Source organism: Pelobates fuscus, chromosome 8 (genome assembly GCF_036172605.1).
Source record: "Pelobates fuscus isolate aPelFus1 chromosome 8, aPelFus1.pri, whole genome shotgun sequence".
In the NCBI taxonomy this organism is placed as follows: Eukaryota; Metazoa; Chordata; class Amphibia; order Anura; family Pelobatidae; genus Pelobates; species Pelobates fuscus.
In genome coordinates, this window is record NC_086324.1 from 23,801,105 (window position 1) to 23,816,862 (window position 15,758).

General features: G+C 38.1%; 1 protein-coding gene across 1 annotated transcript in view; it reads left to right on the forward strand.

Moving 5' to 3' along the window:
• ARHGAP15 (Rho GTPase activating protein 15) overlaps positions 1-15,758 on the forward strand; it is a 473,358-nt gene that overhangs the window by 287,637 nt on the left and 169,963 nt on the right. The window contains exon 11 of the mRNA XM_063429376.1: positions 2,630-2,728. Within this exon, the coding sequence (XP_063285446.1) occupies positions 2,630-2,728 (99 nt within the window). The remainder of the gene's footprint in view (positions 1-2,629; positions 2,729-15,758) is intronic.

A 15,758-nucleotide genomic window follows, 5' to 3' on the forward strand; every position in this document is an offset into this window, starting at 1 on the left:
AAAACAGTAAGGTTAGGATAAAATAGAAAAACTAAAATGTAATATATATACAGGAAGAGGGTTGGAAAATCAGTTGAGCAGTGATTGAGATATTTGAGGTAGTTAGAGAGAAATATAAGAGAAAAGGCTAGTGGGAAAAATGATTTTAGTCAAAGAACAACAGACAACCAAGAGAGATTTAAATAAAAAGAAAAATAGCATACAAGTAAACAGAATAGGGAAGGTGGTGGAACACATTTGGCCAAATCAAACGTGATATTCACTTAGAATAGAACATTTTAAGTAACACTGGCTGCCCACTCAAAAGTTATAGTACATACGGTTTCATTTCATAATGAGCTAACAATATAAAAACCATTAATTCACAAAACAAAATATCATGAGATCAGAACTTTACAATTCCTGTCTAATTGTGTCTAACATTACTCCATTATCAAATAATTATTACAGAACTTTATTTTATCAGACAATCATCACGTCAGGCTATTGAGCAGATTGAAGCTATTTTTCTGTCTTTATTCCTTGCTTTGATTAATCAGATCCGTCTAATATGAACCCATTAGATTTTTAGAATGCTAAGAATTAACTTGTTTGGTGAGAATGATGGTATCATTTAGGATCTAACCCTTTGAAAACATATCACTCCCTGTTCTACTTGCATTCAATAGCTGCTTAAAATGATTTGACATATTTATAGAAACTAATGCAATTAACATTACAGTCACTTTTCTTTAATTTGTCAAAATATGGCGAAGAGAAATGAACGTGAATAAACTCATCGGAAATTGGTGAGATCTCACCTGATGCACTGCTATATTTTTAGATGATCAACATGCCAACCAAAGTACTACAGCAAAAATAATTTCATGCGAAACTGCAATACATTATTTAAATACGATTACATAATTAGCAGGTGGAAAAACATAGCAGATTTATACATCTTTCATGCAGGAAGTCATAGGGCTAAAATTAGAAAGAAAACAGAATATACCAGATTCTCACCTACACACGATTTATTGAACAACATTAATTTAGACACACCACAAGAATAAATGCCACTGATGTGTCTGAGATTTATATTAGTTTAATTAGCGTGTATTGCCACATCTTGACATGCAAGCAAGAGGTGTTTATGCATAATTAGTACATTAACAAGAGAAATTAACCAACTCACTAGTACAAGGAAGATGGAATATACATACAGGTAGGCTTCTCAGAATGGTTCAGTAAATGAAATATATTTTCTGTAGATATTGTGTTCATATTTTAAGAGGGGTAAAAAACTCAGAGAGGAAATTAAAGAAATGTGAGTTTAATGTTTACAATGGAGACATTTTTGAGGGGGTATTAAAGATACACAAAGATTGTTTACAAGAACATAATCAGATGGTTTGGTGAAAGACGTATCATATCAAACTTTATTGCCTTGTGTGAATAAGTGAGTAGCAGTACATATCAGGGTGTCTCAGTAGATTTGACCTACCTGGAATTTTCTGACGCATTCAGCATGGTTCTGCAGAATCCAACTGTATCCATTGACAGTGATTGACTTGGAGGAAAATCCTTGTGCGTGGATTGAACACTAGACTGTCATGCTGAACTTACCTTCCTCCTATTGTTTCCTCTACTCCTTCTCTCTCAGAATCTGTTCTTCTTTTCTTTATTTCCATTCTAGTTTTCTGTAAAACATAAGACAAAGTAGGGACTACTTCGTCTTATGTATTTTTCCTACGTCTGACTATCTCTGACACAAGGAAGAGCTTAAGTCAACTCCATTTCCTGTGTCACGGAGAAGGGTGAGTACATAGGAAATGGAGCTGACTTAAGCTGTTCCTTTGGTGAGAATGACAGTGCCGCTTTAACAGAAAATATACAAGCTGGACACAAATTATATCAGGGTACGAAATTGTGCCTGTTGATGATAATGTTAGGTGAGTTAATACAGTCTGAAAGGAATGTTGCAGCTCCAAAGAGGGATTGGGATAATATAGCAGAATGGGCAGTCTAAACAGAAGATTAGAGATTAGATTCTGGAAGTCTCTTGTGGGTCAGGTCAGTCTGATATGCCAGCTCCTTCAATAATAGTGTTAGTGAGTAAAGATATTTTACCTGAGCAACACTAATCAAATACATCTACTGACTTTTTGGCTGCTCATTTCATTCTCATAGTTTTTATTTGTATCTTTATCCAGACGTACGGAAAGGAATACATTTTGTAACATAAGAGTGTCCGTTGTTAAATAATACATTTCTTTTCTACTATGCTTATACTTTCGTTAGAAAGTTCACACACTTTGTTCAAATACTTTTTTTTAATAAATAAGGAATTTAAAAATCTAGTATTAAAAATGTATCTCATCTGCAAATATCTATTTGTAATGCATGGAAAATAATTAAGTGGTATACTCAGTAAACAGTGACTGGTGGTAGGTAAGAAATAAATGGCAAAATGTAAAAAAAGAAAACGGCAATGTCAAAACTGTAAAACCTTAAATTGAGTTGTGTAGAAAATATTACCATTTTTTTCCATTCAAATTTTGGAAACGTTCTCTCAAGTCTTCTCAACTTGCTGTCTACTTATTCCAACCAAAATATATTTTTTATTAAATGACTGTATCTTGTTTTGTAGATCAAGTATTTGGTTGTCATTTGGAGACCCTCTGCAAACGTGAAAATACAACTGTACCACATTTTGTTAAATTGTGTATTGAAGCTGTTGAAAAAAGGGGTGAGTACCTTTTAATGAGATGTCTTCCTGTTCTATGACACATCTAGCTGTTTTTTCAAAGCAGCAACATACGTGTGAAAATAATGAAGATTTATAAATTATGGAAACAACTTTGAAAAATATATATATATATATATTTTCGTCATTAGCTGTTTTTAAAACTCTAAGTAAATGGGGTGATGTTGAGAAAATGAAACTCTGTCAGCATATTATTAATAACTAATGATAATTTTTGTTAATAAACAAGATTACATATCACTGTGAAAGAACTATAAGGGAGAAAGAGCATGTATTTAAAGAGTACAAAATGTTGTTTAATGTTAATGAAGCATAGAAATAAAAGAACGACTTTCTTATAAAATGATATAAAATGGACATTTGTAATTAGAATATATTGTGTGGATTTTTAATAAGTAAATAAAAGTGCATGTGTGTATATAAAATAGGTAATAGACAGACAGATTTAACTGCATACGCACATTGCATTTGCATAGGTATCTAATGGACTTGGCAAGAAATATATATATATAATCATCCTTTAATTACAGTCCACCAAGTTAAAAAGAAAAATAAGCAAATAAGCATATTTTAACCCCATAAGGATGGCGGATGTGCAATGCCATCCTGAAAAAATGTGGGCTTTAACACTGCAAGATGGCATATCATGTCCATGTGATCACTGCCCACAATGATCCTGGTCGGGGGGACTGCCTGACAACCCAAGCAGTGCCCCAAGAGCAGATCCAGCCCTTCCGGGCCATGTGACATCACAATCACATGGCTGGATCAGCTTTCCACAGCTCTGCCAGCAGGTCCCCCACAGCTGGAAAACATTTTTGAAAAGAACAATGAAACATATATTTTCTACATATTATTTAATATTATTTCATATTATACAGGTGAAGGAAAGAAGCAAACAAACAAACTATATATATATATATATATATATATATATATATATATATGTGTGTGTGTGTGTGTGTGTGTGTGTGTGTGTTCTGAGCCATTTCAGTATAGTATAAAATAGCTAGTGAGTATACTTATCACAATAATAAAAAAGTCAGTAGAGGTGTGCCGAAACCGACGTGTGTAGTAGGCCTGTAAATAAGTGGGCCTACCTTGAATAGTACTGAATAGAGGGAGAGGAGGATGGGCCAAAAGTACGTCTGGAAGAGTAGGTAAGTTAGGTAGGAGGGAGAGTCCCTTTTAAAGGGACATAGCCCCTCCCACAACTTCAGGCCCCACCTTCCAATTTGTGTTCGGGGCCATTTCAGTATAGTGTGAAATAGCTAGTGAGTATACTTATCACAATAATAAAGTCAGTAGAGGTGTGCCGAAACCAACGTGTGTGGTAGGCCTGTAAATAAGTGGGCAAAAATTAATACCAATATAGTGTAATCCAAGATGTTTATTACAAAAAACAAGACATGGAGTTAGCGTATTACGATGACATATCACAAATGCATTCCTTAATTCCTGTGTCGGCTGCAGTATGCGTCGTTGGTGGGGTAGTACTGAATAAGTACCTCGTGACCCCTCTGGCTGGTCTTAGTTGATGGTAAGTTAATACGCAGTGATCCTGTATTTGTACAGGTTAGAACACAGTAGGCAATGCTTGGAATCGTGTTGCCCTGTGATGGTAAGTTCTCTGGTCGTGGGAAACCATAAAAGCCAAGTATATGGCGGCTTTGAGAATGGTGTTTGTAACTGAGAACATGCTGTGTTTAATGCCTGGGAGATATAACTTAATAGTGTTGTGTGACATTTATTTTGATTTGGCAAAAGTGGCGAAAGCCCCCCAACGTGCGTATTCTTTGAGGGCCAACTATGTGGATTCCTGCTGTGACTTAGCAACTCTTTTATTCCATGGGTATTCTTGTAGCTGGGGAGCAATCATGGCTATTGGTGAGGTAGTTGTTAGGGACCTCCTGAACCTGAAGACTAGATAACTGGTCATCAGCTGTAATGTAAATGCCTGGTCCGTGGTAACATACCAGATAAAATTGGTGACAGGCTTCCCCTATGTTAGTCGTCTGATGAATTCATAATAAGGGATACTAGACCGGACTTGTTTATGACGTGGCCAATTGACAAATTGTCAGAGACCTTGAAACAGTCTGCTTGCCCATAACTGACCCCATGTTGCTGCTGTGGCTACGATGGATAGGCGTGCAGAGTTCTTTAAGGAACCTTTCGATCTGCTTTCTACCCCGGCCACCTAACCCCATAGCCAACTGTCCCCTGAGATTGCAGCAAGCCCTGTGTAAGCCGCTGCATCGGGGTGACTACATGTGTAGATGACCCTAGTTAAAGACATATATATATATGTATAGGGAAGAGACACCTAAATATATTGTGCCTGGTGAGTTCCCGCTGAGCGTCCTTCCACTAGAAGAACCTGAAATATGTATGAAGTATGTGGGACATTCCCAGTTTACCAGCAGGAACTAATATTGGAGATCACGTAAGTGTCTGTGACTGTAGTTGTAAATACCGAGAAAGGGTCGTATAGGGAGGATTTAAGTGGTCTAACGTGACCATGGTCATATGTAATTGCCCCCTGTGGGTGAGCATTCAGTCATAGTGGATTGCTCGCAGTGGGTCGTATGTAACGTGAGAGTGATGGTCTAGTGAGGGCCACGTGTAGAGGCCTGCTGTGGTAGGTTATGGCAAAATTGCAAACTTATGTCAAAATTGTAACTCCTATGGTGTATGTACTAGCCCAAATGAGGGGCTGCCAGTATGTTATAGTGGTAGCCATATGGTGAGTCATTTGCAACGTATGTCGAGTGTGGTTGTGAATGACTTTGGCCGTGGTATGCTAATTTCATGGTTGCCCCTGTAAGCTGGAATTACTTAAAAGCCTAGATGCTGGGTAAGGCCCTACGATAGGTATTGCCCGTGCATGGCTAATGCGGTAACTTGTACCTTGGTTGCCCGAGCAGTCAATTAGCCAGAAAAGTGGGAAGGACAGTATAATATGATGTATATGAACTGGTCTAATATGCAGCGGTGATGTGGGAATAGTCCAGTCTGGAATTGACTATGTAATTCCAATAGCGGCTGGGTAGTAAGGATGGCCCCGGAAAACTTAAATGACCCACATAACTCAGGATGAATCATAATGTATGTGGCATGTTGCAAGCGTTGTAAATTGACAATATGCTAGACTGAAGAAGTACAATGAGAGGTAAGGAGAACGTGGTTATGAGGGAATTATTACCTTCTGTACGTTTGGCCAGGAGTAGTCCGTGTAGCAAGGGTCGTGAGGAGAGCTACTGTGTGGTCGTATGTGGACAGTGCCAGATATAGCAGAAGTATAATACTGTAAGACGTGTTGTATTACAGGTAGAAAGCTGTGAGATAGCTGCACTTTATGCATACATTCCTATCCGGCTGATATGTGAACTTAGTGCCCAAATGAGGGGTTGCAAAATAAGATGTATTTGTCCCCTAAGGTTAACTGAATTACGTTGCCAAAGGGCCATAGATGGCTTTGTGTGAGGACTATGCATAAGAGGTTGAGAGAGGCCCAATGTAGTTCCAGTGGTACTGGGAGGTAACATAAGTCTTAGTGGAATTTAATTGGGTAGGGTTGGTGGTTTATTGTAAGTTGTAGGTCAGTTGAAAGTTACTGGTCATGACAACGTAGCCACAATTGAAATATGGTCATACTGATATTGAACAGTAACCATCAGCGTAACATATGATCATTGTATGGTCTACACGGGGAACCTGATAGAGGTGCCGAAATGCGATGACTAAATATACTATATACCTGCTTAGTCAACTGACCTGAGGGTAGATGTACAGGACCCAATTTGCCCGGAATATAGGTTGAGACATGTGGAATGCAGTAGTGTCTGTACTGACACAAGACCAGGAAGGCCATAACCATACTGATGAATAATCTTTCCAGTCTTGTGTCTCTGGCCTCCAATGACAACTGAGATGCCGCCTTAGGTGTATGAGCGGTGTACTGTGCCATCCTGGGAGGCGATGATACGCGGTACGAGATTAACGTTCATGCCCTCCATGATGTCCTTTGGGGTCTGTCGGTACCATATGGTTGGGGTAATGACTTGAGGGCCTATGAAGATGGGCGTGTTAGAATTACCGGTTGGGAATGGGGAGGGCCCAGAATATCGATGTGAGTGGTTTCTGGTGTCACGAGGGGACAGCCACGAGCTTTCAGTCACTCTAGTCTATCGGTTATCTGCCTCATGGATGTTACTATAGAGGCGATCCTGGTATACTGGTTGGCATTGCTCGTACCACTTATGCTTGCCCCCGTGTCTGATTTGTTAGTATTGGCTTGCATTAGCCTTCATAGTTCTACTTTGCGGGCAGTAGGTGTAAAGGGTATGTTGCCTTGCGTAATTCGGCTGTGATTCGTGGGATGGTCCACGATGTAATTGAAGATGGACTGCCGGAATCCTCTTTTTTGTAGGGGTGGCAGTCCTAGTTGTAGTACTTGGAATAGGAATGTCATCTCCTTCTTCTGGAACTTGGGACGTACTGAAATATATATATATATGTAGGAATCCCAAGTTCCTATTGAGGGTGTATACAGTTGTTTAACTAGTGCCGAAGTGGCGAAACAATTCGTTAGACTGGTGACAGGTGAGTCCCTACTAGTTGCCAAGTGGCTGGGTCGGCTCTATCTATGGTTGGTGCGAGTGGGTGATCTGCTGGATGTGGGCTTAGAAAGGATGAGTATATGAACTGTGGAGGGGGTGTGATGAGTGATTCCCTTGCTATGCAACATGCGAGGCGTCTAGCTATGATTTGGCCCATGGGCGCTATTACCTCTTTCGTGGAGGATGGGTGTTGGCAGGACCTCTATCTCTAAGGCATAAGGTGCCTGGTAGAAATGCCTAGGTGGCCATACCCACTCGTCTCTATGGAATTAATCTTTATACTTAATCAGTGTTTAAGGAACCGGGAGCAAATACCTGTATGAACAATGTATGTTTGGTGTTCTGCAGTAGTTTGAGATTCTGCTAAGGGGAAGGCCTAACCCAGATGTTAAATGACAATGGAAGGCATTGGGTACATATGAGTTCGTACTGACATGCCACTGCTGAAAAATCCCCCACGATCGTATTGGTTGCATACACTATAGGCACCTACCAGTACCTTGATGACGTAAGAATTGTACTGGTACATCTCCATACTGTAGGATCCAATGAGCCAAGTCAGTCTAAGCTTGGTGTGTGGAGACTGTAACGCATGTGGGAATAGGTTGTGGTAGTATAGAAGATGTCTGCTCGGTACCGTTGTACCCGGCATACCTTTATGTATTTGTGGAATGAGTGCCGTATGTATCTGAGTAATGACACATTTGATTTGTAACGTATCGTGCCCTTACCAATGGAAGGAGACACAATACGCTTGACTTTGTCTAGGTCTCTGACTCCTTCAAGCAGATCCAGAGATCAAATGACAAATACAGAGTTTAACATATACCGTTGTATATCTCCCATGTAAGACTTTAGAAATAGTGCTTGATACCCGATGCACATACCCGTCATTTAAGCAAAATTATGTGCTATAAATGACATTTCAATATGCAGGGGTATGAAGTTACTGTACGCTAAGTGCAACATGGCCACCAGGTGGCATAGTGCCGTGCACCATCCTGAACTATATATATGTGTGTGTATATATGTGACATGAAATGAAAGTCCTGTGTCTCCTAAACAAAATTATGTAATAATGTAATGATGTAATAACTGTGGACTGAATATGAAAGAGATGAATTATGGTTGAACAAACATATAGTCAAATTCTAGGTATGTTTAAGCTTGCTTTTGGTCAGAACTTGTACAAATGCCTCCGTCCTTAATGGGTTAAGGATACATTTGAATTTAGTCACACTAAAACAAAACATAAAACCAGTAATTATTTTTAACAAACAAATGGACTTTATTAGAAACTAGCAGGTGGCAGGTCTGCTCTAAATCATAGAAATAATAAACATTATTAATGACGTACAAGGATATTCACGAAAGTAAGAATTGTCTAGAATTCAAGGTGAATTTGAAATGTAGGCCAAAATAGCCAAATTAGAGAAATTCTGTTTTCAGTTTGGCTGTTTTGGCCTTAAAATCACTTTGGATTCCTGGATTTTGTGAATAACCCTGATAATGTCAATTTCTTAGAACCAGACATTTTGGAATTGCATAGCTCCCAAGTGTCACTATTGGACCCAAATCCCACTGTCCCTATATTCTATCCTAATGTCCCTCTTTTTAGAAGCTTCATATTGTTGGTGTGTCTGAGTGTATTGCAGAGCGCTATAATAATACAACTCACAATAATGTGTATTTAAACTACAATAAATGTTCTTTAGAAATTATCTGTGTAAATAAGAAACATTATACATTATTCTTCTTCTAAATTACATTTTAGTTGCATAAATTGTGATTAGTAAGTCACCAGAAATTTCTCGGAACAGCCCCAACCCTGGCTATTCCTCCCCTCCCCCTCCTTGCCCTCACTTGCTCACACCACTAATAATAATAAAGCGTTACACTTTGTCCATTTGAAATGTTGGGAAGAATGGAATTGGCAACTCATTGGTCAGTTTGCCAGGAGATGGATGAAAATTATTGTAGCAGCTTATGAGAAAAAAAAAGTAGTGGCTTTTACAACTTGTGGATTGTTTTTATTCACTGCAATTTCTTCATGTAACAAGATTAGCAGAGTATTGTTTAAGTTAGTGACATTTCTGAAACATCAGGACATCACTTTCTCTGTAAGTGTTCATGAAAAAAGATTGTGTTCATACAGTGCAGCCCTTGCCCTTACCAAACAGTCATACTTTTCCTCAAACATTAGTTCATGTTCTCGCAATCCCAGGCCTCTCTTTGACACCCTTTACTCTCTTCTTCGCCCTGTTGTGGCCATCCCCAAACTAACCTTGCAGCTGACAGCTGCTTTACCGACAAGATTGAACAGCTAAAGAAAGAATTCTTCCCACCTTGCCATTCTGTTTCTCAACCACACATAGATCATGCTTTCCTACCCTTCAGACTTTCTCCATAGCTACTGAACAATAGGTGGCTGCACTTCTCCTTTCCTCTTGCCCCACCACTTGCCCGCTCGATCACCTTATCAGATCTCTCTACCCTTGTCTTGTGCCTTCCTTAACACACATCTTCAACTGCTCTCTCTCTTCTGGCATTGTCCCTGCTGACCTTAAACATGCCACTGTAGTACCTATCCTGAAAAAAAACATCCCTTGACCTGTCCTCCCCCTCTAGCTATCGTCCCATATCCCTGCTAATTTTTTCCTCAAAGCTTCTGGAAAGACTTGTCTTTACCTGTATGTCTCACTTCCTCAATTCCAACTCTCTCCTTGACCCTCTTCAATCTGGCTTCCTCCCTCTCCACTCTACTGAGACTGCTCTTATCAAAGTCACTAACTAATGACTTAATCACAGTCAAATTCAAAGGCCACTACTCTATACTAATTCTTCTTAACCTCTCTGCTGCTTTTGACACTGTTGATCATGTTCTTCTTTTTTAAACTCTTCAATCACTCGGTCTCTGTGACTCTGTCCTCTTATGGTTTTCCTCTCACTATGCTCATTCAGTGTCTCCATTTGTAATGATCCCTCCTCCCCTCGTCCTGTCTCAACTGAAGTCCCCAAAGGCTCTGTCCTTGGTCCCCTTCTATTTTGTCTTTATACTGCCTCTCTTATTACCTCATTCGGATTCCCCTACCACCTGTACGCTGATGACACCCAGATATATCTCTCCTCCCCGGAACTCTCCCCTGCAATACTGCAACGTGTCACTGCTTGCCTTCTTTCATCTCTGACTGGATGTCCTTCCACTTTCTGAAACACAATCTCTCTAAAACTGAGCTCCTTGTCTTTCCTCCTCCTAATACTGATCATCCTCTTTTGCTCTCCCTTCAAGTTAGTGGTATTCACATTAGTGCTGTCAAGAACAGTTCGCCGGCGAACATAACGTGTTCGTGGTCGCGAACATGCGCGATGTTCGGTCCGCCCCCTATTCGTCATCATTGAGTAAACTTTGACCCTGTACCACTCAGTCAGCAGACACATTCCAGCCAATCAGCAGCAGACCCTCCCTCCCAGACCCTCCCACCTCCATGCTGAATAGGGGGCGGACCGAACATCGCGCGTGTTCGCGACCGCGAACACGCTATGTTCGCTGGCGAACGGTTCCCGGCGAACTGTTCGGGACATCACTAATTCTCATAAGTCCATCCTTGCAAGCACCCTGTCTTGGCATAATACTTGATGCTGGACTCACCATTGAGCCTCACATCCAGTATGTTGCCAAATCCTGTAGATTCCATCTTGAAAAACATAGCCCACATCCGGTCCTTTCTTACGCAAGATGCTACCAAGGAGCTTGTCCATGCTCTAGTTATTTCCCACATGAATTATTGTAACCCTCTCCTAATTGGTTTTCCCAAAAGCAGTATTGCCCCATAACAGTCTGTAATGAATGCTGCCACCAGACTGATCTTCCTCTCTAGTCGGTCCTCTTACACCTCACCGCCATCAGACTCTCCAATAGTCTTCAATTGTTTAAGAAGTGCCTTAAAACCCATCTCTTTAGGAAAGCTTATGGCCTCCCAGAGTAACCTCTACCTCACATACCTGTCTCTTGCTGTCTCCTAGAGGGCAGCACCTTATCTGATTTCCTGTCCTAATGTGTTTTATACCACACCTCCTATAGACTGTAAGCTCGTTTGAGCAGGGTCCTCTTCAACCTATCGTTCCTGTAAGTTTTCTTGTAATTGTCCTATTTATAATTAAATCCCCTCTCTCATAATATTGCAAAGCGCTACGGAATCTGGGGGTGCTATATATATGGCAATAATAAAAATCATTATAAAGAAAGCAGGAGCTATAAAAATACTTGGGGATGTTTTCCACTATGTCTCTTCTTCCAGTAGTAAGAAAATCAATGTTTTGTTCAAAAAAAGGAACAACATGAATTTGTTTTGATTATTTATATTTTAAACAAGTAATATTAATAGCACATACTTTTCAGTTTTCTTTCTTATTTATGTAATTCTATTGTTGTTTTCATTGCTATGGTTACTTGACAAAATGCTCTGGCTTCAAGTATAAGTATAAATATAAATCATAGGGACTGACTCCAGTATTTATGCAAGCTCCTGATGACCTCTGATGCTGGAGAGAAAGTATGCAAAGGTGGCAGAAGTGCCTAGGGAAGGTTACGGTTCAAAAGAGCTAATATCTTTTTTGTTGATGTTCAACCAATGGTCAGAACATTATAATGTCATGGGAAAAGCTAAAGTTCTAACTATGAGAAGAAACGTTTATTTTAGACAAATGTTTGATACATTTTAATTTAAGAAGAACTAAAGTAAGGAACTAGATGATTTTTGAGTAATTTGGAACAAATATCGGATTGTTAAATCTCACTTGGGAACTGTTTTGATAATTCCAAGAACACTTTCACACAGAAATATATATTTAGCAATATGTCAGCATTCTGAACAGTTTTTTTGCAAAGTGCACAATTTCTTTGTAATATTTATACATATTATATCGAAACTTAGATTGAACCAAAAATTTTACATAATATTATGATCATTAATTACACAATGCTTTCTCTAACACATGCCCTATCTCAAGTCAGGTTTACACAACATATCTCACCTCGTGCAAGGCCCAGATATCTACACTCTATCATGGTGGTAAAGAAAGGCATTTTTCGACTTTGTGTTAACCACTATGACTTTGTGTTTCGAAGGCCCGGGCTCTATACAGACTTACTTTGATACCTTTATTGGTGAAATAGCTCAGTGGGCTAATGCGTCAGCAGAATCTGTTCTAACCCTTGGGTCGCAGGTTCAAATCCAGGCAGGGTTGACTCAGCCCTTCATCCTTACGAGGTAGATAAAATGAGTACCATTAAATTGGTTGATAGTAACAACCCCTGGATGTTGGTCTAAGGTAACATACCCAGGATGTAATTGGAAACCAGAGTAATCTGAATGTACCTATCCTGGTTAAATACTTTGTTATTATTATCATGAAGTTTGCAGTTCTACAACATCTGGGGATCCAATATTTGCCCACTACTATTTGGATAAACTAGTTTGATGCACATTTTCTTTTGGATTGATAGACCTTGGTGGCCAAGTCTTTTTTTTTTTTTTTTTATAGATTAAATTATATATGTGAATACATTGCATAGGAGCATATACAATTTCACAACTATTCTACAGAACCTCAGTTTTGAGCTGATGAAAAATATAATTCCTGAAGTGTAAAATGCACAATGTGACGGGTGGCAAAATAAACATAGTTAACCTTTTTATTTCCATGTTATTTGAAACCATTGGCCATCAAAATCCATGTTTTCAGATTCTGAAACGTTATGTGCAACTTTATTTCTAAAAATGCAGAAACAGTACATTATTTAATTACAAAGAGACAATATATTTGCTGATCCTTGTTTAATAAATAGTGAAAAGCCTCATAAGCTACAAAATAGAGTTAAAGTTTAGAATATACTGGGAAATACTGTTGTGAACACATTTTTTTGGAATATGTATTAGATATTGCTAAGCAGAAAATCAAGAATAAACGTGTCTGGTCCTTTAAGTAACACAGGCAAACTAAATAAACCAATGTGCTTGCATCTGCTGTTAACTTCTATATTTTTACTTCTCACACTTCTGAATTCCTATTTTGACTGTCATCAAGATCCTTGTAAAACAGTCAATCAGATAAGGATGTCTCAGCTTTTAAACCAGTTTTCTAGCACGTGTTTTTTTTATGTAAAAACAAACAGTTAAATTCATAAGCTAAAAAAAACAAGTTATAAATAAGAATAAACTCTATAAAAAACAAAAACTCTTCAAAGCTCACAATTCATTTGGTATTGCTTTCTTCATGCAGAACTCATGTTAATAGACATGGTTTTTATAATGTATCATCTTCTAAATTGTAGAAATTTATTAAGACATGAGACAAATTGTGCAGCTTAAGTTAAGCTTGGAATATGTGCTCTACTCGCAAAATAATCATCATATTCTACACAATAATACATTTTTGATTCCATGCCCAAAAGTCAGCCTGGAATCCATAACTTCACTTGAGGCCACTAGTCCTTTTCTGCAAAGGGTCTCTGCTCTTATGTCTTTATATCTCAACTTTCCTTCTAAGCAGCTGTTAAATAGTTTTATTTTTTCTTTGCTGTCGTTTGTTTGACAGGATCCAGTTATAGGTTCCGATGTCTGTTTAAAGAAACAAAGAGGTTGTTGGCTTAAAAACCCCCTTGCTGCTTGTGCGATCAGCTTTTTCCCAGGGTTTTATACATAGTTTGCCAAGCAAAGGGACTGACCTTTTGTAGCAAACACTTTTTCATTTCTAAATGCTCACTTTGATTTTTGTTCCATTTTATGCTCATTCCAAATTGTTTACAGCCCACGAAAATGACTGTGAATTATATGTTTGTGCAAAGGATTCCTTTTGTGGTTACAGTGGAATGTTTACTTTTAACAATTAGTTATCTTTGGTTAGATTACAGTGACCTGAAAATAGCAAATTACTCAAATTATTACCTTAACTACTTTGTTATGATATTTTGTATCAGTCACGCTATTTACAGAGAGTTATGTTGCAAAGTAGACATTCACATGCATAGTTAACCATCTCGGACTTGAAACATTAAAACAATGTTTTATTTCATAACTAAAAATGTCTACAAGTTGAGTTTACAATGTCCCATTATAAGTAATTCTAGATACCTTTACAAACATGTATTGCATCGATCTCTAGCAGCAAATAAGTGTGAAAATGGAGCAATCAAAGCAGTGATATAACCCAAACAGTGATTACTTTCAAAAAACTTATGGTACCACTCTCAACATATAGGAGTCCATTAGTTTCAATGTGGCGTCGTGTAATCAAGAAATAAGGCAACAAATTTTAATATTGCTGCCCAGAAAACTCAAAATAATTTAGCAAATTGGACTGCATAGGAAGTTTGCTGACGATTAACTCAAGCTGTTTTTAAAAACATCCTATTTTTTTCCCCCAAAAAACTATTATACTTAGCAAATTAACTATTGCAGTACTAACAACACAAATCCCCAGAGTATGCTGTTTTTGTATTAATACTTTGGAATTACCTGCAAATGCTTAATGGGGCCTCCCTTGATTGACAGTACACATCTTGAGTTCCACCAATCAAAAGTGAATGTTTCTGCTACTTACGTAATCATATTTAATGGCAGTTCTGGTCGCTTTCAAAGAAGATTGTATAAATCATTGTAAATAAAGTCATTCGGTGGATAAACACAAGCCTCATTTCTTAAAACAAACAAAAACAACATGTCAAGATAAATACACAAACTTACAGCAGATTACTGAAACTGCATAAGCTTGTGGGTTAGTGAATCCTTCTGGAAATGTGTTTTTATTAAGTTTCATTAGGTTATTAAAATTTTAAATTAGAGATAGTTAAAATATATATTTATTTCACTGTCAATATTTAGATTTTCTGGTAAATGTCAATTTTTCAGTAAAAATGCATTCTCTTGTTTCACCCATTTTTCCATCTTCACAAATGATCGTATGACACAGATGTTTCCATCTACATTCATATATTGTATGTGTAGTCACTTTTCTGTATGTACTCTTTCTATATGAACCTGCAGATGAGAGCGAGGAAGTGATACTTGTGTTATACCTGTTTGCTTGCCATATTTTGCAAAGAAAGTAAACATTAGACTTGTGCATGCCCAACAATTTAGTTTTTTTTTTTTTTCTATTCTGAAGTATTTTGGTCGGAATTCAATTCAAAATTCTGAGATTCCAAATGTTGTCAACATTTTGCTGAATTCCAATTCTGACCAAATGTAATATCCACGTCTAGCAAAGGGCTTTCTACCTTCAATCGATGAGGACATTTGCTTATACCTTTTTAAACCATCTCTAAAATGAGAATACATTTTAACAATGAGTTAGCAGTCCCTTAAAGAACCCTTTGCAGAATTATCAAA